The sequence below is a fragment of the Vulpes lagopus genome, chromosome 23 (assembly GCF_018345385.1).
Source record: "Vulpes lagopus strain Blue_001 chromosome 23, ASM1834538v1, whole genome shotgun sequence".
In the NCBI taxonomy this organism is placed as follows: domain Eukaryota; kingdom Metazoa; phylum Chordata; class Mammalia; order Carnivora; family Canidae; genus Vulpes; species Vulpes lagopus.
Window position 1 is genome coordinate 1557341 of NC_054846.1, and position 24160 is coordinate 1581500.

Consider the following 24160-nt stretch of genomic DNA (forward strand, 5'->3'; position numbering starts at 1 on the left):
GAGTGTCAGGGATGAGGATGAACATGAAGGTAGGAACGTCACTGTGACACGGAAGCAACCAGAGGACAAAATCTGAATGTGTTAAAAATAAAATCATGTCTCGTTTTATTGATTGATTGATTGATTGATTATTTATTATTTCTTTATTTTCATGCCACGTTTTAAAAAGCAATACAGCACTTTTTGTAACAGACGGGTGACATATACATCCCAGGGCAAAAAAAATAATAATAAGAAGAAGAAACAACAAAAACAAAAAAAGAAACAAAGCACAAGACAAGGGACACTGCCTAATGATAAAGGGAATTTTGCTGGAGGAGACATCAGGTGTCAGCGTGTTGCATGCACCAAGCCTCACAGCCCTTAACAGGCACCCACTGGCGGGATTAGTAGAAAAATGCATGAAAGCTACGAGAATGGGAGAGAATGTAACACGTTCCTACGAGAAATGGCTCAGAGCAAGTGGGTAACAGGCCAAAAGCTTGGCAAAGACCCTATTATAAAGGAAGTTTTTCAGGGTGCGAGGGCTCCTATAAGAAGGAAATCTGATCTACTCTCTCTGGCAGTTGCTAAAGACTTCTCTGAAGATTGACATCTCAAAAAATACGTCCAGAATGATTAAGAACTAATGAAGGTGACAGGATGGCCAAATTCCAGGCAAAGGAAGCACGAAAGACAAGGTGTGGAGACCTCCTCTCTCAATGAGAGCCCGAGGGAGAAAGTGATGGGATGGGGGGGGATGCTGCACAGACCATAGTATACAAAGTCTTCTCTGATTTTCTCCAGATCACCTCATGATGCCACGCTGTGTGAAGGAAGATACCCTTCCGTTTAAGACTAAAGGCCAGGAAATTTGAAAGGGAAAAAAAAAAAAAAAACTTGCACATGCAAGAATTCATTTTCAATTAGTACTGTGCATTTCAAATGAAAATAATAAATTTAAACTTAGTAAACAGTATGGATTACATTCATAGTGCATCCAACATCTAAATGTAAAAATAATGCATTGTTGTGAGGTGTTTGCACCTAAACAATTCTTAGAAAATCTTACAGTAAAAAAAAGAAAATCTTACAGTTTGCTTTCATGTCATCGTCAACGGTAGCAAACAGCTGATTTCAGAATTTAACGAGCCATTTGCTACTGTATATGGATATTTGCAGTGTGTCTAGAGGTATTCTCAGGATTGTTCAGAGATCTGGTCCAAATATTCTATGTGCCAAAGGGACCACTTTGATGATTATCTTTCTCTGTCTCAGGTGGAATTTCCAATGGTCAGAAAAACTGCAGATTTTTTCCCTTGTGTTGCTGTCATTTTTTTTTTTTAATAGAGAGAGAGTGAGCATGCGCATGTGGAGGAGGAGTGGAGGGAGAGAGAGATGGAGAATCCCAAGGGGGCTCCACGCCCAGCTCATGGAGGAGCAGCTGCTTCTTCTTCTTCTTCTTCTTCTTCTTCTTCTTCTTCTTCTTCCTCCTCCTCCTCCTCCTCCTCCTCCTCCTCCTCCTCCTCTCTGGTGGGGTGACCCAAATCTCAATTCCCACACGATCTAAATCATCACACCCTCCTTTATTTGGTACTTTCAATATACAAGTGACCGATGCTGTCAGACATAGGAGTACAGAGAGGCACCCAAATGGATTTTCTGGTTTTCAGGCATAGCCTCCTGGCCATGAATAAGGTCCTTTTTCTTAGTTTATGAAACATTGTCAAGGAGAAGCATTTTGGGTTCACAGGAGCCAAATGGTCCTCCTGAAGAATGGTACCGTATTGAGGCCTTAGCTGTGACTTCTGCTCCAGGCAGTTTCTGCAGATGGCAGTGATAGTCGCCAAGAAATCCTTGTGAGAGAAAGACTGTTAATCAACATGGACTAAACGTAATCCCATTTAGTCCAGAACTTTCCTGTGCATAGTCCCTATGCATGTTACCATGGCCATTTTGTATACATGGGATTCTTGAACAAAAAGTGGGAAGGATGGAGGAAAAATCTCGAGAGGCTAGAGGAATGGCTGGCTGACGTCACAGAATGGAGAGCTTCCTCAGGGTGGCACTGATAAGGAGCATCCGTATCTATTACTCTGTGTCTACTCCTAAGACTATTGATTTGTCTCTTCCACTGACCTCTTGCCACCATCCATTCAATCTTGTTCTTTCCATATCTATAACCAAATACCCAGCATGTTAGCCACTCCCCATGATCCGGTATCTAATTGTAACTCAAGCTATCCCTTCCCCCACATGACGTAGGTAATGTGATGCTCTACTGCCTAATGGGATTTGCCTTTATCACTGTATTTCAAGGTTCTCCCCAAATAGGACTATAGTGCTTGAAATTCTCGTCTGACCTATCCATAAACCTGGGCCATACTTCTGATCTTATCTTTATCATCACACGAAGTTATGGTTGCGGGTTGGAAGAAATTTGGTGCAGCAGTAAGGCCAAGTACCACGGGTATCCGAGTCACTCCCTCACTTAGCTTATTTTGTTATCCTACTCAGACCTGCCCTCACATTTACAATTTTTATTTAATAACAGAATGTGGCTAAGCATTAGAAATTATCCATTTTATAAAGGGCCAATCGGGCTACCTTGTTGTTTGGTTTCTTCTAATCAGGCCTTGGCGATAGACTATAGAATATAGTGGAGAATAGTTGACAGCAAAAGATTTGCCTCCTGTGAAAATCCTAGGGTTTTGTAGTATGATTCTCCTATTTGGTCTTACAAGGCTCAGTACAATACTGCTTGACCTGGGTCTGATACAGATGCTTCCTTTGCTCCAGGTCCTCCGTAGACAAGCAGCGTTGTGGGTTATTCAGTACACGGATAGGGACAGCGCACTCAGATGATGTGGGGATAGCACACTGCGCTCCCAACTGCTAGAACCATAACTTTGACCAATCTGAGAAGCCCCAGAACGTCTGCAGCATTTATCTCCTGTCCTCTGACAACTAAACGGATGACTAAGACCTAAAGATAGTGTTACAGTACTCCAGGTATTATTTCTGATTTTCTGTGGGAAAGCCCCTCCATATAACAAGTGGGTCCAAAATACGTAAAATGTCCTCTTTTTTTTTTTTTTTTTTTTTGTATCATTTAAGGGATTAAGGAACTACCTAGGCTTGTCTGCGTGTCTGGTTGTCTGGTGGCTGGTGGGCCTATCTGCATAGAGCTGATGGATCATTCTGAGTCACGTGGCTTGTTGAGGTTCTGGGACAGTGGTTGTAATTCTAGGAATCTCCCGGTTAGTTGGTGCCAATTTTGTCATCCTCATCTGGGGAAATGGAGCTGAGCGAGTAGTGGGAATGTGAGAGCTCCCTTGCTTCTTGACATTTATTTCCCTGCTTTGGCTTTCTTCCCTAAGTTCGCTTCCCTAGGTAAGAATTTTAGGAACCCGCTCTGGAAATCTTGACTGAGGAGAAATGAGTGTAAACTGCCTGTCACTGTTTATGTCTACACTGAAAGGATGGATAGGTGGGCTACAAAGAGATTTTAATAGAATTGTTTTTCCTGATATTTTTTCTCCCATTAGGACCAACTAGCAAGAAATGGCAGCAATGAAATTTGGGTGACTTTCTTTAAAAGTAAATTATTAAAAAAAAAAGTAAATTATTTAAGATGACTTAAATAAAAAGAATAGTGACTAAGAATATGTTAATTTTTACAATGTTTCTGGAATACTGTTTGCTCTTAAAAATAAAATATTTGATTTATTATTTCAAAACTCATTTTTCCTCTAAATATTTGTTTTGAGATGAATCTTTTTCAAGCTCCAACATTCTTACCACTTACACTTCATAAACTACATAGGGTTTTAATATTTTATTAATCTGGTTTTTATGTAACCCAATTTAACAAATGTTTCTTCAATTACGTGTTCAAGAGTAGTCATTAGTTTAATGAATCTAACAAATTGTGAGATGTTTTCAATTAGGATTCAGAACTGACTTTTCCTCTCTTTTTATTCCGACTCAAGAAACTGATGCATCCCAACTTATTCCACTCCTCTTCTCCACACTTCCAGAACCAATTTTGGTTTGATTGTTGTTTTGCTTGTTTTAGTGGTTATTAGAGATGAGATTGTTTTTCCTAATGGGAAGCAGGGAGGTGATTATTTTTGTGGAAAAACAACTTAAACAATGCCATTAAAAACAATGTGCCTTAAAGTCACTTTTCATAATCCTGCAAACTTGGAGACTGGGATGTGCTAGAGAAACTTGGAAACTGTGTAGTTATTATTTCTGGAAAACTGGGGAAAAAAAAGAAAAGAAAACTGCAAGTACTCATCCAAAAGCTCCCCTTAGAGGCTAAGTAAACATTTTATTTGCCTTGAAAGTCATAATATATGACTTGTACAAAATATTTTCTTACTTGCATGACGTGGGTCTCCATTTTCCAAAGGGCTATATTTCCAAACTACCTGGTACCTGACCAATAAGGTGATGCCACCCATTTTAGGTTTTTGTTGGGTTGGCACCCCACTTTGATATATCAAGATCTGTGTCAGGGAGGTTATTCTAGGCTGTGGTAGCAAACGGTAAGAGAGTTAATATCTCCATTTAATTAAAGTTCCACTCGTGTAATATCCAAAAGCATTTCCAGGTTGGGGGGACTTGTGCTCCAATTGGTGATACGGGACTTACACATGCAGCATTGCCCTCTTTGGTGTCTGATTTTCCAAAACCATGGGAAGTAACCATCTCAGTTGCGATGGAAATATGCCATGGAGGACGGTGAATGAGAGGTATTTGTGGGAAAAGCCTTAGATTCATACACATGTCTTTCCTTCATATTCTACTGATCAAATTCCGTCACACGGTTACAATTATGGGGTAGAGAAAATAAAAGAATGAGGTTGAATGATGTATTCAGGAGAGGAAGAAATGGAATTTGGAGAATGGCTACTATTCCCTAACATGTATATTTTAATAGTGTGTGAATCAATAACTTTTCTGTCTATAAGTATAAGGAAGTGAAGAATACATGGATTTTTTTTTTTATTTAATGCTTTTCTATTTAAAACATTAGGACAAAAACCCAAATGCAAATTATTTAAAAAAGAAATTAATATACCGTTAATATATATTAACTATTAAATATATAATGATATAATTGTATACATTTAACACCATATAAATGATACACAAATATAAATGTTGACATGATTTATACATATTAAATATATATGTAAAAGTAGAAAAATCACAGGAACCATGTATTTGGGTCATTTTACCACAACCCTGAAACTTTTCTGAAAACTTAAGCTTTTTATTCCTAAGAAGATATAACAGAAGTTAGTTTCCTCTCTTCTTGTTGTTCAGGGGTTTCATTGGAGGCCCCGAAGGCCATACACAGTAGAAGGGGTGATAAAGACTCAGAAGATTTAAAGAATGGTCCGAGTGTGACACTACTTATTTGGGAGGTGCATTAGGGATTATGAAACGGGTTTTGTCAATGTGTTAAATGGAAAGGGAAGGTTGTCAGAAAGAGTCGCATCCCCCTGGGAAGAGCTGCTAGTGTGTGGCCCACCCCCACCCTACCCCCACCCCCACGCCCCATGCCTGGTGGAGAGAGAGAGCGATTCCTGTCCATTGAAGTGGCTCCACTGTGACAACGCGAAGGGCCTCCTGTTCTTTAGTTTATCCTGAGGGATTTGAGGCCTGGCATTAACCTGGACCTGAGTATTTTAATGATGAAATCCCTGATAGTTGCTGCTCCTGTTCATCATAGGGTCACACTGAGGTGGCTCCACTGGGAGGAGCAGCTGTTCCACCAAAGTCAGGGCTAATGCTTGTACGTGCGGGTCACTCTGCTGACAAGAGTCCATCATAAAGATGTTTGAAAAGGACTAAACAGACCACCTGAAGAGGGGTGGGATCGAAACCGGGAGACAGCGTCATCCCAGCTTCTGGCAACCACCAATCTGTTCTCTGCATCTATGAGCTTATTTTAGTTTTCTTTGTTGTTGTTGTTGTTTTTAAGATTCCACATATGAGTAACATCATCCGGTATTGGTCTTTATATGCCTGATTTTATTTCACTTAGCATAATGCCCTCCAGTTGCAGTCATGTGGTCAAAATATTGAGATCTCATTCTTCTTTCTATGGCTGAAGAGTATTCCATTGCATACCTATCTATCATCTGTCTATCCTGACATTTCTATATGTATGTGTGTATTTATCTGTGTATCTGTATACATCTATATCTGCGGGTGTCTATATATGTGTTTATATTTGTATTTGTGTGTCTGTCTATTTAGAGAGAGATCCATATATATATATATGTATATACACACAGGTTTATTTGCATTTTCTTTATCCTTTCATCCATCAGTGGACACTTAAGATTGTTCCCATATCTTGACCATTGTAAGTAATATTACAGTGAACATGGGGGTGCATGTATCTGTTTGGATTAATGTCTTTGTTTTCCTTAAATACCCAGAAGTAGAATGGCTACATCGTATGGTATCCCTATTTTTAATTTTTTTAAGGAATCTCCATACTCTTTTCCACATTACATTCCTACCAACACTGCACAAGAGCTCTCTTCCCTCCATACCCTCCCGACACTCCTTTCATATCTTTTTGGTCATGGCCATTCTAAAAGAGGTGAGATGATATCTCATTGTGATTTTGATTCGATTTCCCCGAAGACTAGTGATTTGGTCATCTTTTTATGTACCTGTTGGCCATGTTCTTTCAGAAAGTGTCTATTCACATCCTCTGTCCTTTTTTAAATCAGCTTGTTAGGGTTTCTTTGTTGCCATTGACTTGTATGAGTTCTTCACATATTTTGGGTATTAACCACTCAGATATATCATTTGTAAATGTCGCTTCCCATTCAGCAGGCTGCCTTTCCATTTTGTTGATGGCTTCTTTCGTGATGTAGAAACTTTTTAGTTTGACGTGCTCTCACTTCTTTATTATTGCTTTTGGAGTCAGATCCAAAAAATCATCACCAGGACCAATATCAAGGAGTTTACTACCTATGTCTTCTAAGAATTTTATGGTTTCAGGTCTTGTATTCAAGTTTTTAATCCATGTTGAATTGCTGTTCATATGTGGCACAATAGTAGTCTAGCTTCATTCCTGCACATGTGGCTGTCCAGTTTTCTCCACATCATTCATTGAAAACACTATCCTTTCATTATATATTCTAGACTTCTTTATTATAAATCATAAATTTATAAAGTTTATAAATTTATTATAAATTATAAACCCACCATATATGCTTTTCTATTCTGTTCCATGGATCCATGTGTCTATTATTGTTTTAATATTTTATTCTCTTAGGTAATCTCTACCCCAGTGTGGGGCTCAGACTTAAAGTCCCAGATCAAGAGTTGTGTGCTCCACGGACTGAGCCAGCCGAGAGCCCGTGTTGAGCCTTTTTATGCTAAAATCATACCGTTTTGATTACTATAGCTTTGTAGTATAGTGTGAAATCAGGGAGCATGATATTTCCCCTTTTGGCCTTCTTTCTAAAGATTTCTTTGGCTATTTGGGATTTTTTTTTCTGGTTCTATGCAAATTTTAGGATTATTTGTTGTATTAATGTGAAAAATGTCATTGGCTTTTGACAGGGATTACATTGAAGCTATGGATTGATTTGAGTATTAGTATGGAAATTAACAATATTAATTCTTCCAGTTCATGAGCATAGAATACCTTCCACATTTTGTGTCTTTAATTTCATTTTTTAAATATTTTATTTATTTATTCATGAGAGACACACAGAGAGAAAGAGACAGAGATGCAGGCAGAGGGAGAAGCAGGATCCATGCAGGGAGCCTGATGCGGGACTCGATCCCAGGACTCCAGGGTCACGCCCTGGGCCCAAGGCCGATGCTCAACCATGGAGGCCCAGGTGCCCTATGAACCCCTTATATACTATGTTTTTTTTCCTATACATACATACATATGATAAAGTTTAATTTATAAATTAGACACAGGAAGAGAGATTAACAACAGTAATTACTAATAAAGTAGAACAATTATAATAATATACTATAATAAAAGTTCTGTGGATATGGTCCTTTCCCTCCCTCTGTTTCTCAAAGTATATTATTCTACTGAGCTCACATTCTTGTGATGATGTGAGATGATAAACTAATAAGAGGAAGTGAGGTGAAAGACGTGGCATTGTGATGTAGCTTTAGGATATTATTGGCCTTCCGATGCCTGAAGGGAGATCACTGCTTCCAGACTTCGGTTGACATGAGTAGTAATTAAAACTGCAGAAAGTGAATCCATAGCTAAGGGTTAGTTACTACTGCACCATCATATTGCAGGTGAAGATTTCAAAAAATGAATTTTTGGAAGACGCAAACATTTATTTATTTATTTATTTATTTATTTATTTATTTATGATTGTATTTATTTATTCATGAAACACACACAGACAGGCAGAGGGAGAAGCAGGGAGCCTGATGCAAGATTTGAACCCAGGAACAGGGATCACAACCTGAGCCAAAGGCAGATGCTCAACTGTTGAGCCACCCAGGCGTCCCAGGACACAAACATTTAGTCCACAACAAATGAGAAGGCTCTTCTTTCGTTGCCCCCTTATTTAAGAACTTTTCTTTACAACGTGGTTAGTCTAAAGAGATCCATTCCATATCAGGATAATCCTATGATCTTTGTCCTTCAAACAATTGTTAATATGCTTAATTAGGGAGGGCAATGGTGTAATTAGAATCTGGAAAATGCTCTCCCCTAACCGTTTTCTCACAAATAATTAACTTTACGAGTGTAAACTTTTTTCTAGATTCTTCTTGCATCTCACAGTGACATATCCCAGTTTCTTCATGGGTACACTAATACACAATAGAGTGGAGTTTTTATATTCAAAAAAATAATATTAACAATTTTCAAATTATTTTATCTATCATGTAAGTTTCAAATTGAGTAACGATATACAGCAACACGTGTCCTTTGTACTTTTACCTTATTTCCCCGCGGATCAATCACGGAGTCCTTTAGAACTCACTGTGCTTCAGTTACATTGTCGCTGTTCTGTATGTTCTTTTTCTTTCGTTTTTCTTTTTTTTATATGTTATTTTTCTAATCACATTCTTTTTATTTTAAATAGCTTCATAAGAAAAATATATTTCTAATATTTAGTATCAAAAAGTACTTACAGAGTTAACATCATGGCCCCTTTGTCCACTGGTCCTGTCATGTTTGATATGGAGCCACACCTTGTAATTCCACGGCATTTACCCCAGTCCCTGGAATTGCAGTCTGCTCTAATGATTTGGGTCAGGCCCTATTGGAACCTCCTGCATTGTCGATTTGCAACCCTAAGACTCTGACTAAAGAGACTTTTTGAATATTTTGGATATTTGGACAAATACTTCAGGCAACAAAAATTCCCAGTGTTTTTGGATGTGTGAGTTAGACATTTCATGATTCTAAATTGCCAGACGTTGCAAACCCTTAATTGGATAGATGAGTGTTAAAGATGCAGTCCTTCAGGAAATAGCAGTTAGACATTTTCATTTGCACCAGGGTAGAGTACAGATTAAACTGTCTAACAAAATAAGCGACCGAAAGGGCTGCATCAGAAAGTGCACCCTGCAACAGTGTAAGAGGGTTCCCTTTTCTCCGCATCCTCTCCAACATTTGTTGTTTCCTGCCTTGTTAATTTTCCCCATTCTCACTGGTGTGAGGTGGGATCTCATTGTGGTTTTGATTTGTATTTCCCTGATGGCAAGTGATGCAGAGCATTTTCTCATGTGCTTGTTGGCCATGTCCATGTCTTCCTCTGTGAGATTTCTCTTCATGTCTTTTGCCCATTTCATGATTGGATTGTTTGTTGGTGGGAATGTGAACTGGTGCAGCCACTCTGGAAAACTGTGTGGAGGTTCCTCAAAGAGTTAAAAATAGACCTGCCCTACGACCCAGCAATTGCACTGTTGGGGATTTACCCCAAAGATTCAGATGCAATGAAACGTCGGGACACCTGCACCCCGATGTTTCTATCAGCAATGGCCACAATAGCCAAACTGTGGAAGGAGCCTCGGTGTCCATCGAAAGATGATGGATAAAGAAGATGTGGTCTATGTATACAATGGAATATTACTCAGCAATTAGAAACGACAAATACCCACCATTTGCTTCAACGTGGATGGAACTGGAGGGTATTATGCTGAGTGAAATAAGTCAATCGGAGAAGGACAAACAGTGTATGTTCTCATTCATTTGGGGAATATGAATAATAGTGAAAGGGAATATAAAGGAAGGGAAAAGAAATGTTGGGAAATATCAGGAAGGGAGACAGAACATAAAGACTCCTAACTCGGGGAAACGAACTAGGGGTGGTGGAAGGGGAGGAGGGCGGGTGTTGGAGGGGAATGGGTGACGGGCACTGAGGTGGACACTTGATGGGATGAGCACTGGGTGTTTTTCTGTATGTTGGTAAATTAAACACCAATAAAAGTTAATTAAAAAAAAATAAAAAATAAAGAATCCTAGAATAAAAAAAAAAAAAAAAAAAAAGAAAGTGCACCCTGGTTTGATTCAGTCATCCGAGCAACCGAGAGGTTTTAATCCAATCACACCCAGGTAGGTGGCAGCCAACGAAAGCTTCACTGAACCATAGATCCGTACTTTGCAAAGGATTATTTGTGTGTGCGTGAGCCATGGTAGTAATTAGAAATGACAGACTGAAGGCTATGAGAGACCCACAAGGTTTACTTACCTGCCAGGGTAATTATCACCATCGCTTTACTGTAGTTCCGTTTAAGCAGCATCAATCTCCTGAAAGAAGGAATATTTGAAAAAAGATTTTTAACAATTTTAATTCATAGGGGCACCCGGGTGGCTCAGTCAGTTGAGCATCCACCTGACTCCTCGTTCAGTTCAGGTCATGATCTCAGGCTCCGCGCTCAGCATGGAGTCTGCTTGGGACTCTTTCCCTCTGCTTCTCCCTCTGCTTCTCCCACCATCCCTCGCTTAATAATGCACGTGGTCTCTAAAAACCATAAATAAATCATTACAAAAAAAATTCTTAGTAATAAATTCTATTAACTTGTTGCTTCACCCAGTATTCTCACTGGTACTAAATATATATAGTTTATATATTTATTTATATATATAAAGTTTATATATGTAAGTTATATATAAAGTTTATTTATATATAGTTTATATATATATATTTAGTTTTAAAGGTTTGGGCATATATAAAAGCTCTTTCTTTTTCTAGGATAGTTAAATTCTGGTGGTTATATCTAAAGTCTTTTATAGACATTTTCAATAGTATTTGAATGAAGATTTGAGAAAATGAGATCCAATTCTGCATTCTCTTTCCTATTATGGCTTGTTTTTTTCATTAATTTAACCTATCTGCATTGTGCAGTATTTATTACAAAAGAACATACTCCATTGATGCAGAATTGATTTTTAGTATGTAACTTTCCACGGTAAATTCATCACCTTTGATTTTTTATTGTATGCTCTGCTGCCCTGAGGTTGATTGAGAAGACTTTAAATATTCTCATGGAGAATGGAGATTTAAAAAAATGCCTCAGTATAAAAAAAGACAAAAGCAGAAGTTGGTTCTTTAAAATGCATAATTTATATACAATAAAATGCAATAATTTACAAGGTCCATCTTGATGCATTTTATGAATGCAAATAATTGAATTAACACTACGTCAATTCAGGTCAAGATTTCCAGACAGCCCTCACACTACTTACTCTGCCCCCACTCTTCCCAGTTTCCTGCCCCCAATCCAGGCAGTCCCTGTTCTGAACTGTTCTGATTTATTTCATTTTAATTTAGTTTAGCTGGTTCTATACCTTGATACAAATGGAACCACATTACACGCACACTTTCATTTATGCCATTTTTGTTTGTTGTAATGTTTTTGAGATTCACCTAACATTATTGCATGTTTTGGGTTTTTTTTTTTTTTTTTTTCTTCACTGCTGAGAAGAAATCTCTTTGTGGGACCACAGTCACCCATTGATGGATATTTGGGTTAGCTCTTCTAACTAAATATGCATGGAGGCTTTGGTCGTAGTCTCTTCGTGAACATTCAAAATATTTTCTTGGATGAACTCAAAGATGCAGTATTGCTTAATTATATAACAAACTGCCAAAATATTCTCCAAAGAGATTGCACAAGGTATCAATTTACCGTCTCTTCTCCCTTAGTTCACTTTTTGTTGTCTGTGCTGTAGTAATAGAACCGGCTCCTGGAAGCATGTCCTGTAACAAACAGAATCCTGAGCTTCATCAGTCCAGGGCACAGCAAGGGCCCCGCAGAGTGAAGACTTCCCCTTCTGGTCTGGAGCACCTCGTTTCTCCTACTTCAGTGGTGCATGGAGAGACATGCAGGGGTGCCCACCACGGATCGTGACTGGTGTGTCCAGTCCCATGGCAAGCTCACGTGCCGGTTTTGTGGGAACTGGGCACCTCAGGTGTTGCACTCGCACATGGACTCCCAATGCCCCAACTCCCCCGTTCACATACTTGGTAGCTTTACCCACTTGCATACTAGAGGGGTGTTGTCTGCTTGCCAGTCCCGGCTGTGATCCCCTTCCTTCCAGCCTCTGTCCTCCTACAACAGACAGGTGGGAATAGGTGCCGTGGTGCCTACTTTGCCCGTGACTATGGGCCAGCGGGCTCTGGCCCTGTCAACCAAGTAGACATCTGAGCAGTCCCATGCACTGCAGCCTTCTCCAATAAGAACTGAATCCCAAATTCGGGGAGGAAGCACACCTTTCTAGTTTGGCTCTTTCGTTGATACTCTGTCTCATTATTATTCTTTACTCCTTTGCAGTAATTCTGGTATAATTAGTCATCCCTTGTTTTAAACTTTCCCTATTTGAGTTATTATGTCTTTTGTCTCCTAACTGGACCTTTGCCTAATAACAATGATGCAACCATTGTAAGCTCCCACCAGCCACATGTCAGGGTTAGTTGACCTACATTCTTGCCAAAACTTCTGTGTTCCATTTTTTGACTTTAACATTTCTTCCAGTGGTGAAGTGGCAATTTACTCTACTTTTAATTTTATATCGAATAGATGATTTATCAAATATATTGATATAGATTGAATAGATGATTTCAGAGGAATATCTCCCGATTCACACCCCAAGGTTTAGTGGCCATTGATACAATTCCGTTTTTATATATATGCATCTCTGGTGTGTGCACCCAGGTGTGTAAACTATCTAATGGTAGTGGTGCTGGACACAGCTTTCAGAGGAAACAAATCTGCGCTTAGAAGTCTTGTTTTGGTCTTTTCAGTATTAGCTTCATTGTTCTTTAAAAAGAGTTCATGTAGAAATTATTATTTTTACTTCTAAGTAGGCAAAAATAGAAGAGTAAACTTTGTTTAGGAAAACATCAGGTTTAGATTCAGTGGCTTTTATTGGACAGAGGTGACTCTGTGCCTTAATAGAGACGTGAGAAAAGCAGAGCATCACTTCATGGGCTGCATATCCTCCCATGGGGTGGTTGGAAGAGCTGTAGAGCAAATTAGAGGGAATGTTTTAGGATCCTAATAGCTATCGATAAAAATACGAATGATAATGCCAAATAGGGTACTTTCAGTAAGTCTGGAGATATATAAGACACTGAACACACATTCACGCACAGTCACGTAAACACTTTTTTTCCAACTCAGTGCCAATGTTTAAAAATATTTCTTCCTTTTTACATAACAGCTCCCAAGTAAGTTAAAACACACAATCATAGAATATGTCATTTTGTATTTTAGAATTAGCCTAATTTCTTTAATTTCTAGACGAAGGGATTGAGGTATAGACATCATCAAGGAACTACAGGTAAACATTATTTCGATAAACCAAGACATTTCCCTATTTGAAGGGACTTTATTTTTATGATTCTATTTTATGCATCCTCTTAGGAAGTTTTTTTTTTTAATTTTATTTATTTATGATAGTCACACAGAGAGAGAGAAAGGCAGAGACATAGGCAGAGGGAGAAGCAGGCTCCATGCACTGGGAGCGCGACATGGGATTCAATCCCGGGTCTCCAGGATCGTGCCCTGGGCCAAAGGCAGGCACCAAACCGCTGCGCCACCCAGGGATCCCGCTCTTAGGAAGTATTAACTGACTCATAGATACATTTAGTATCTTAGTTTAGATATTAGAAAGAAAATCCTAAACATGGATTTTTATGATAGGGATTTGGTATCATCATTTTATATATCAAATAATGTATAGACAGAAACATATTTTTACTATAGGAAATAGTAAAAATAATATGTTTTTACAAATAATCAAGTATCCTGGAACGCATCTCTTATATAAAAGAAACCCTATGAAGATTTATCACTCTAAGAAGTTTGAAAGATAATATGATATGTTGACCGTGTAAAAGAATGATGACAGAAGAGAGTGACATTTTTAAATTGTCCTCAATGCTTTAATATGAGAGTAGAATGACTGGTGGATGAAATTCTGTCTTGTAATAGTATCTAGAGTTTTTATTAACTTTGGGTGATCAGTGTAGTAGTCAGTGCCTGTCATACGAGTATAACATAAGATATGATTGAAATAAACAATGATATTTTGGTGTATATTTATAACAAAATAAATTAATCCAGCTGTTACACCAAAACCTGCTAATTGTGTAGACTTCCTCTTTAATGTGTGTAATGGGGAGACCAGAGTCAGTGTGGACGGATTTTATGGAACTTAAGTATTATTAAGGTTTAAAACTAAGAAAAGTCATTCCAAAGACTTGCAGCCACATTTAATCACATTTAGCACCACAAAATTGGCTGTCAAAAGTCTAATTAACTATCAGGCATTAGTTCTATTTTCCATGCTGCTCACTTGCTCAGCCTTTCATTATAACATCTGGCAAGTTTTAAAAAATTCCCTAGAAAACGACTTCATCCTAGAGTTTTACAGCATAGAGTTTTAGTGAAGCGAATTGTTGTTAAAACAGCAACAAAAGCATATTCAGTGCTTCATTGTTGAAAGTTTTTAAAATGTGTTTGAGTCACTGGTCACTTCATTTTATGTAAAAACACACAATTAAGCTTAAAGGGATATCTCACCAACTGAATGCTGATGTGTACTTTGATTTCACTATTTAGTGATGCAATTTTTCCAAAATCGAAACCCAGCCTTCAATGGCACATGATGAATGTTTAACTTAGATTTGTTTTCTTGATTTTTTTTTTTCAAATGGTTGAAGTGTTCCTTCATTACCTAAGTATACTTATTTACTAGTTGAAATGCAAAGAGAAGGACATTTTTGCTCATGCGTTTGCTATAATAGCTGGAGATAAGCATTTCACAACACGAAGTTTTGATGGTAAGAAAATACTATAACATCCAGGGAGTAAAGGCTGACTGCTTACAGACTACTGCAGGTGAAAAATAGACTTAGTCACTAGTGGCAACTGCTGGCAAAATAACACGACATAATATTTTTTTTTATTGTGGCTAGAAAAAAGTAATTATCAAGTAAGAATTCCAGATACAGATAAATTATTGTTTAAAAGTAATCAAAAGGAATGAATGAATGAATGAATGAATGAATGAATAAATGAATGAATAAATGAATAAATAAATGTAATCGAGGGGCGTGTGCGGGGCTCAGTCATTAATTGTCTGCTTTGGCTCCAGCCATGATCCCAGGGTCCAGGCATCCAGCCCTATGTCAGGCTCTGGCCTCTGCAGAGAGTCTGCTTCTCCTTCGTGCTCTCTCTTCTTCTGCTCACACTCTCCCTCTCTCACTGTCTTTCTCAAATAAAAAATTAAATCTTTAACTACATTTTCAAAAAATTGACATAAAGGTACATTCAGAAAAACACATGAAAAAGGAAATAAAGGTACATTCAGAAAAACACATGAAAGCATAAACTGGAAGAAATACAAAACGATACACTTCTACTTCCACGTATAAAATTACACGAGAGAACCCAAAAGGAAGTGTGAATCACAAGACACAATGACGGGCAAATAACCTGTTAGATTTGATGATTTTAAATGAGATGATGACTAAATGAGATAATAATTGAAATAGTGACTACTTTGCAGAGGTTGGATGGTAAAGTGAAGTGTAACTCATGGAAAATCATGCGGAAGTTGAATGTTAAAGATGGGATGTGAACACGTTCTAAGACCTTGGTACTTCTCTGGAGGAGGAGGACCTGCTTACTACAGGGTGAATCCCCTCCAGTGATGCCCGTTGCATGTAAGTATCTCAAGGAAATTAGTAACAGAGATTCTATAACTTCCAAACAGCAGAAGGAAAAGGGCGCTAAGTAAAATATAATTAATACACTATGAAGCAGGAGAGACGAAAGAAAAGCAAAGAAGAAAAGAAACATTGCAAGATAGAAAGCGCGAAATAAAATGATAGAAAAGAGTACAATTACCTACAAAGTCCCGTTTGAAACAGAGGAAGAGCTAGATTACCTTATGTTGGGTTTTTGAATCCATCTAAGGGATCATAAGAGCATTCTTAAAACATAAAAATTAAGAATTAAAAATAAAGGAATTCAGATAAACGTTATCCAATCAATCAAAAGAAAATTAGTTACAGCAATATTTTATCAGAAAAAGTCCAAAGTGGTGAAAGTGAGGAGCTAGACCTTCATTTGACTCATTTGATTGATTCAGCTGTGGTCGCCTCAGTACCTATTCCAAGAGATCAATGCTTGACTTCGACCTTCTCAAAAATCATATTTTTTTTTTCCTGCTCCATAGGCAGGTTGTTCCCATGCCCACGTCCACACTCAGTTCCTTTCTCTCCTGGACGATTGTACGTCTCCTGGTCTAGACCAAATACTCTTCAGAGCATAACGAAAATTCTGTGAGTGATCGCCGGACCATACGAGCCCATTTATGTCACTCTCCTGGTTGGCATCACTCGGTGGCAGGGCCTTCCCCCTCAGGGACTCCACGAGGGGGTCCCCGCAGCTGCCGCCCCAGCCGAGTCCCGCAGTACTTGCAGGCCGCTCGCAGCGCTTCGGTCCTCAGCCACCTGTCAGCCACCTGTCCTCCGGGGATGGGGCACCCTCCTTACACTCTATGCACTTCAGACTGTCACCTTCTATGGACGGTACTTTGCTTTGCTCGCTGTACACGTTTCAAAACCTACCTAAGTTTGCATTCACTCTAATTATCCCCATCCACCCTGTAGGACTCCTTCAGCCGTGTGTGCATATGTGGTTTCACGTGGCTAAATACATTGTGCTCATGTATCCTAATTTTTTTTCTTATATGTCTCTTTTCCAATTAACATGTTGAGTCTGTTGAGGACAGGAACCATTCCGTGTAGGATACCTGGTGCCAAAAATGTATGCTGAAATCTAATTAACATGTTTTGAAAGAAGAATGTGAATTTCGAGATCATCTACTCCAAAAGGTCGATTTTTTTGAAGATGTTATTTATTTATTCATGAGAGAGAGAGAGAGGCAGAGACCCAGGCAGAGGGAGAAGCGGGCTCCATGCAGGGAGCCCGACGTGGGACTCGATCCGGGGTCTCTAGGATCACGCCCTGGGCCCAAGGCAGACACTCAATGGCTGAGCCACCCAGGGATCCCCCAAAAGGTCGATTTTATAGGTGAACCTACCCGGCTATATAGAGATTACTAGTTTTTACTACATTTATCTTTGAAAAATTTGAATCAATATGGAGAAGGCTAAGTTTTCATTATATTTGTCAATTGTCTAAGAAATCTATTCTTTGGCACTGGCTTAGCTAAGGTAACCAGTTCATCATTAATCCCACTAAAAATAAAATGCAGAATTATTTAAGAGTGCGTTAGCCTAGAATCATTGAGACTTAGTCTTCTAAAAATCTAGGCTTTTTGTGGATAAACATTGCTAAATTCCAGAAGTGAGTTTGTGCAGCTCAGGGGTTCTGCTCCTCCTTGTTAAAGATTATTCCATTCCTGATGCTAACAGTAATACCTATTTCAACCTGGCCTCTGCATTGTGTGTCCTTACTTTTCAGTTCCACGTATGTAAGGACCTGTCCTCAAGGATTAGCTCTTGTTTAGCTGACGTGCCTGTCTACACTCGCATTCGCTTTCTGCTTTCAGTTCCCCTTGTTGGCTCAGGGGCTTTCACCGTTAGCAGCGGGGCAGGCTGGACATGTGCCAGGTGACCTGGGCTAGCAATGAGTGGGGGGTTGTGCACTAAAAAAATAATATTCTGGTCAAAGAGTGAGGGAAATCCTCTATCACAAATGAAATGAAACCACATCACAACTGAAAAGCATAAGGCAATTGTTCGGAATTCAGACTGCCTGTTTTTGTTGTTTTTGTTTTTGTTTTTTTGAAATGAAGCAAGACCAAAACCAGTCTCAGGTCCCCAGGTTCATTCGCATCACTCAGAAAGACGATGAAGGATTAAGACAGAAAGAACACGGCCCGAGGAACTCAAGTGTGCTAGCTGAAGTCTTTCTAGGGATCATTTTACTGGATGCTTGAGAAAAACTTAAATATGATAATGCAGAAGAGAATAGGAGATGTTAATTTGCAAAAGATGGGAAGAAGAGGACAGGAACAGAGGGAGGTGCTGAATTTACGCCAGGCTTTTTTAAAAATACAAGATTGCTTCTAATCCATGGGCTTCAGCCAAGGGGATGATGGCTGCGTGATTGTTGTGATTTCAAGAATAAAATCCCAAGCATCTGTATTTACAGTGTGTGATGTTTTATAATTTTTAAGCTGCCAACAATGTAAGTTCTACTCAAAAATACAGATGGTTAAAATTACATGCACGGTTAAAAGATCTCTTCCTTATGGCAGAGCCTATGTATCTCTTTTCTATTATATTTTCCGTCTCCTGACAAATACTACTACTCTTTTACTTGATCATTGAGGTAGAATTTTATGTAAAATTTTATTAAGGTTCCTGTACTATATTTGTTCTGATGATTTCCATCTCATACACTGACTTTTGAGTTCTGGCTACTTTTATTAGGTAGATATAATGTAAAAGGTGTCATGGAACTTTAGGAAATTATTTAATGTAAGCTGCATAAGGTAAATAAAACCAGAAGAAACAAGTAAAGGTAACTATTAATTTTCTGCATTCGGTGGCTAACCACGATACTTTCACATGCACCACACTATTTTATTTTGAAACAAAAACACTCCCTTTTCAGAATAATATGTCCCAGGTTACATATATTTGAAAATGAGTATAGGACATACGAATATAAGGTATATTGTTTTTAGTCAGAATTGTTTAATTTTAATCAATATTTAAAAGTAAATTAACAAAAATCAAAATAGACTAAGGATCTTAGAAATAGCACAAAGCATTTTAATGCTTTCTAACTTACCGTATGTTTTTATTTTATGTTGTCTAACAAGAAATCATGCAGGTCTAAAGTGCAATCGCTTCATGGTACAGTTGTCTAGTTACTGATGGTTTAAACTGTGAGAGTATAATGAGAATGTTCTAGCAACTTGCATTTGCATTGTAAACAAAGGATGCTCAACATTTCATAGGGAATAAAATAACCAATATAGCTTACCTTAAATTTTGAGATTACTCAGAAACTGATCTAAATCATTGGCTGTTAAAATGTTTTTCTTAGTATAGAGGAAACTGAAGCATTTATGTTCCAAATGGATGCATTTATTATATTAACTATTTTATTATGGTATAATATGTCTGCTAGTGAAGATGTCATCAACTACAGGTGTTAAACTATTTTTAACTTTAAACCTCATGAGTACTTGAAATCTCAAGAGTTTTGTAGAAGTATGTATTTTTGAGAAAAGAAAATATGTGAGTTTTTAAAATATTTATTTTAGAGAGAGAGGGAGAGAGAGAATGGGGGGGAGGGGAGAGGATCTCAAGCAGACTCCCTACTGAGTGTGGAGCTTGACACAGGGCTTGATCCCACGACTCCAAGATCATGACTTGAGCTGAAATCAAGAGATGGACGCTCAACCTACTGAGCCACGGAGGTGTCCCCAAATAAGTGTTTTTATATATATGCATTTATATATGTAATTTATGACAATTTTATTGAAATTGGTTTTATTTATTGTTTATCAAAATGTATTGACTTTAGTTAGATTATTGACTTAACACATTCATAAACTAAATTCATTAACACTGAATTTGATTTGTACACCAGATGTTAGCTCTAGTTTACTGTAGGTTTAAGATTTGAAAAGATTGGCCCAAATCCACATTTCACATTCAGTGAAAAGCTCTGGGCTCTTCCAAATACTTCTTCATATTCTAAATACGCATTTTTGGGGGACGCCTTGGCTCTGTTTTTCTACATGCATTAGAATTTTATTTTCAGTTTCCATCTTGCATTATGTTTTTATTTTTTCCAATTGTAACATGTACCCAAAGTGGACACTCAGTGCTTCTTTCTTTTTTCTTTCTTTTCTTTTCTTTTCTTTTCTTTTCTTTTCTTTTCTTTTCTTTTCTTTTCTTTTCTTTTTTTTTCTTTCTTTTCTTTTCTTTTCTTTTTTTTCTTTTTTTTTCTTTTCTTTTTTCTTTTCTTTCTTTTCTTTCTTTTCTTTTCTTTTTTCTTTCTTTTCTTTTCTTTTCTTTTTTCTTTCTTTTCTTTTCTTTCTTTTCTCTCTCTCTCTCTCTCTCTTTCTTTCTTTCTTTCTTTCTTTCTTTCTTTCTGTGCCTCTTTCTTATTTGTGCCAACTCTCTCCCTGGCTTTACACCCACAAGGTATCACCAAACATCACCAATAGTGATTACCAATGGCAGCATTATTTGTAATAAACAAAAGGCAGAAGCAACCAAAATTCCCCTTAACTAGTAAATGGATAAATAAAATATGTCTTGTCTATACAATGGAATGATGCTCAGCAATACGAAGGAATGAAGTAGTGATGCATGCCAGGACATGGTTGGACCTTGAAAATGTTGCCCCAAACAAAGGAAGCCAGTCACAGAAGACCACATACTGTATAATTTCATTGACATAAAATGTTTGGAATGGGCAAATCTGTGGAGGCAGAAACTAGATTAGTAGATGCTACTGTTAGAGGTTGTGAGGGAGGCGAGGGAGTTGGGGTCGAAAGATGATAACTAAAGGGTGTCATTTCTTTAGGCAATAAAAATGTTCTAAAATTGATTGTGATAATAGTTTCACAGCTGTGAATATAGTGAAAACCACTGAATTTTAAACATTAAAAGAATGAACTGTATGCAAATTATATCTTAATAAAACTGTTATTTAAAATGTCACCAAGGAGTCACACAGTCTTTGTGTTGGCATCTACCGAGACCATTCTTGTCTAGAGAAATGGTGGTTCAAACATCAGGCACAATTTAAAAATGAAAACGCAGTGTCTCAGTTATTATCATGATTTACTCAGCCGGTCCCTAGTACAGCTGTAGACATCCCTTGCATATCCAAAGACTCATTAATACCCACTAACATCTTTTGGGTTTAATTCTTTATCTCTACCCACCTGCATCTATCTAGGGAAAGCATAAGTAGGAATTACAATTCTCCACTGACAGATGTATTACAGTAACACACCCCAACTTTATTTCTGCACCTTTGCTACTTAGAAAACTAACAACTAGAGAAAATTTTGCTCTTAAAGTTTGTTTTGATTACACATTTTTTGGTCATAGAGGTGTGTGTATTTCAGCTTCCAAATAGAATAAGTAAGACTAAGCTGCAGCCATCCATTAACTCTGAGTTATGTGAGTAGAAATAGAAGCATTTCTTAAAAGAGGAAGAATGTGAAGAAAATTTAGAGCTAAACTGCTATGTAAATTTCTTGATAAAATTGTTTGATGGGATTAGATGCCTCCATTTTTCAGAAGCATATCTTAATATTTTCCAAACAATTTTTTTTAGCTTTAGATCCAGCTAAAGATCCATGCCTGAAGATGAAATGTAGTCGCCATAAAGTATGCATTGCTCAAGATTCTCAGACTGCAGTCTGCATTAGTCACCGGAGGCTTACACACAGGTAAACATTATTAAATTAAATTCCAGTGATTGAACAGTACTTACTAAATAACTACAGAGTGTAAATATTTGGCAATGTCTGCTAAGCTTTTAGGCAGAGTTTTATTGAAACAATTTCGGAAGTTTGGTTACTACAGCTGTGATTCACTTGGGTTATACACTGTAATCTATCAGAAATACTATGGATTATAGAATTTGTGGATTATAGAATTTAATTTATATTTTATTAAATAAAGAGGATTTTGTGAAGATTGGATTAAGGTGTTACATATGCATAGTTATACTTTTTCCATTTTAAGGAATAAGTACAATTTTGGTGCCTTCTAAATATTTATGTTTGTGCCTTTCAAACATCATATTTTCTTCAGGGAAGAATTAGAAACAAGGTTAAAGGGGAAAAAATAAGGGATGCTCATAGAAAAAAGGAAATGAAAGTCACAATATAGAAACATGGACTTAGAACCCGTAAGGACGTTGTCCTCTTGGAAGTGCTCATACTGGTGGAATCCTTGTAGTCTGGAAGCTGATGCAACATTTCAAAAGAAGAAAGGGTTTAATTTAATTTTTTTTTGGAATGATACCACTACTTCTGTCAGATAGGCTCTATTTTGAGAAGAATCAGTAACTCAGAAGTAGCTGTGTAGTTTCATGCTGAGTCCTGAGGATTGAAGCATGTCACAACCAAAAGTGAAATCACTGGGTAACTGAGTGAAGCAAACAGGTATATTCATTCCCTTTATTACTTTTAGAAGAATTCTTTTTATGCAAGCACTCTTTTTTGCGTGTGATATTGGGGCTGCATTGCTTTTACATCCAATGAGCAAGGGAATTTCACTCTTCGAATATGTTCAGAGATTGATTGCATTTTGACTTCAGTGTACTCATTCTAAAGTCTATTATTCAAACATAACAACAGAGAATAAAAACATTAGAGAATAAGAATGGAAGTAACATTTCTAGAAAATGGCAAAATTTAAGTTCTGTTGACTTTTCTTGTTGATATAAAAACATACATGCCTAAAACCCTTTATTACATGCTGAATGAAGTAGAAGAAGAGTTTATTCATTAATGCTATATCTACAGTAGCAGATTTCAGGTACCAAGGCAAGCTGATGCAGCCAAGATAAAGAGCTTAGGAATGAGTTCACTTGGGACAAAAGAATGATGGCATACCAATAATGTACTGCAGATGTAAGAGAGAGGAAGAAAAAGGGCAACAGTCTAGGACATAGTGTTGATATAAAATCGATGTACTGTGGGAGGGCGCAGAACTGGAAAGCAGAGTTATCAGCAATACATACCCCACTCAATCATGTCCTCTATGCTAATTTTATCAAGGGATACCAAAACTCTGAGCCAAAATTTTATTTTTTCTATTTATTTCCTTAGGATTCTAAAAAGCTTCTTAATTTCTTGGACTCATATTAATTAAACATAAAAAAATTAAATATGAATATGCAAATGTATATATGGCAGAGATGAGGAAGAGTTGTTTTTACTTGAGGAATCAATAGGAGGATGACATTGAAATGAACTCCTGTATAATCCCTCACCTAAATTGGAGAGATTTAGTAATTCATTTCACATAAAAGCAAAAACTGTTTTATCACAAGTTTCAGAGACCCCGGGAAAGAGCTTCATCTACACACATTTAACACCTCATTGCCCATTTCACCCCTGGCCCCCTGAACCAAGTCAAAGAGCAAGTAAAGACCTCACAGTCAATCTGATGCCTGGGGCAGAGACTCTTTCCTTTTCACAATTGCTTAACACAAGCTTGGAGAGGTAAAGTAACTGATTCAAGATCACAGAGCTGGGAATTTTCAGAGCATTGATTCCAATCTATATTCACTGACACCAAAATTTATGCTTTTTACAACTATGCTGTCTCACTTCTTCTCTAACTTATTAAACAAACGTAACTACAGACAAAAAGAAACTTCCTTAACATGATAAAGGCTTAGAACCAATAGCTAGGGTATTTCTTAATATAAACAGGTGAAGTGTCTTGAATAGACAATCGTTGCCAGTTCTGCCCTTGGTATAGTGGGGGGGCTGGGGCAGTGGGGGAGACGACTATGTTTTAAGTAGGTGGACTTTGAAGTGTTTTATGTAAGTAGTATTTAGCCCTGCTCTATTTCTGATAGACACTATTATAAAATTTGCACTCAATACACACTATATTCAATAAATAAATAACCAGTTTCCAAAGAATTGATTTTAAGATTAATATTTGATATG

At 37.6% G+C, this 24160-nt stretch overlaps 1 protein-coding gene across 3 annotated transcripts in view; it reads left to right on the forward strand.

Annotated features, from left to right (window-relative positions):
* Positions 1-24160, forward strand: part of SPOCK3 (SPARC (osteonectin), cwcv and kazal like domains proteoglycan 3) — a 410315-nt gene that overhangs the window by 160078 nt on the left and 226077 nt on the right. For 2 of the 3 annotated variants that reach the window (XM_041737862.1, XM_041737861.1), the window contains exon 4: positions 21805-21919. In XM_041737862.1, the coding sequence (XP_041593796.1) occupies positions 21805-21919 (115 nt within the window). The remainder of the gene's footprint in view (positions 1-21804; positions 21920-24160) is intronic. The other variant, XM_041737863.1, reaches the window with a different exon arrangement.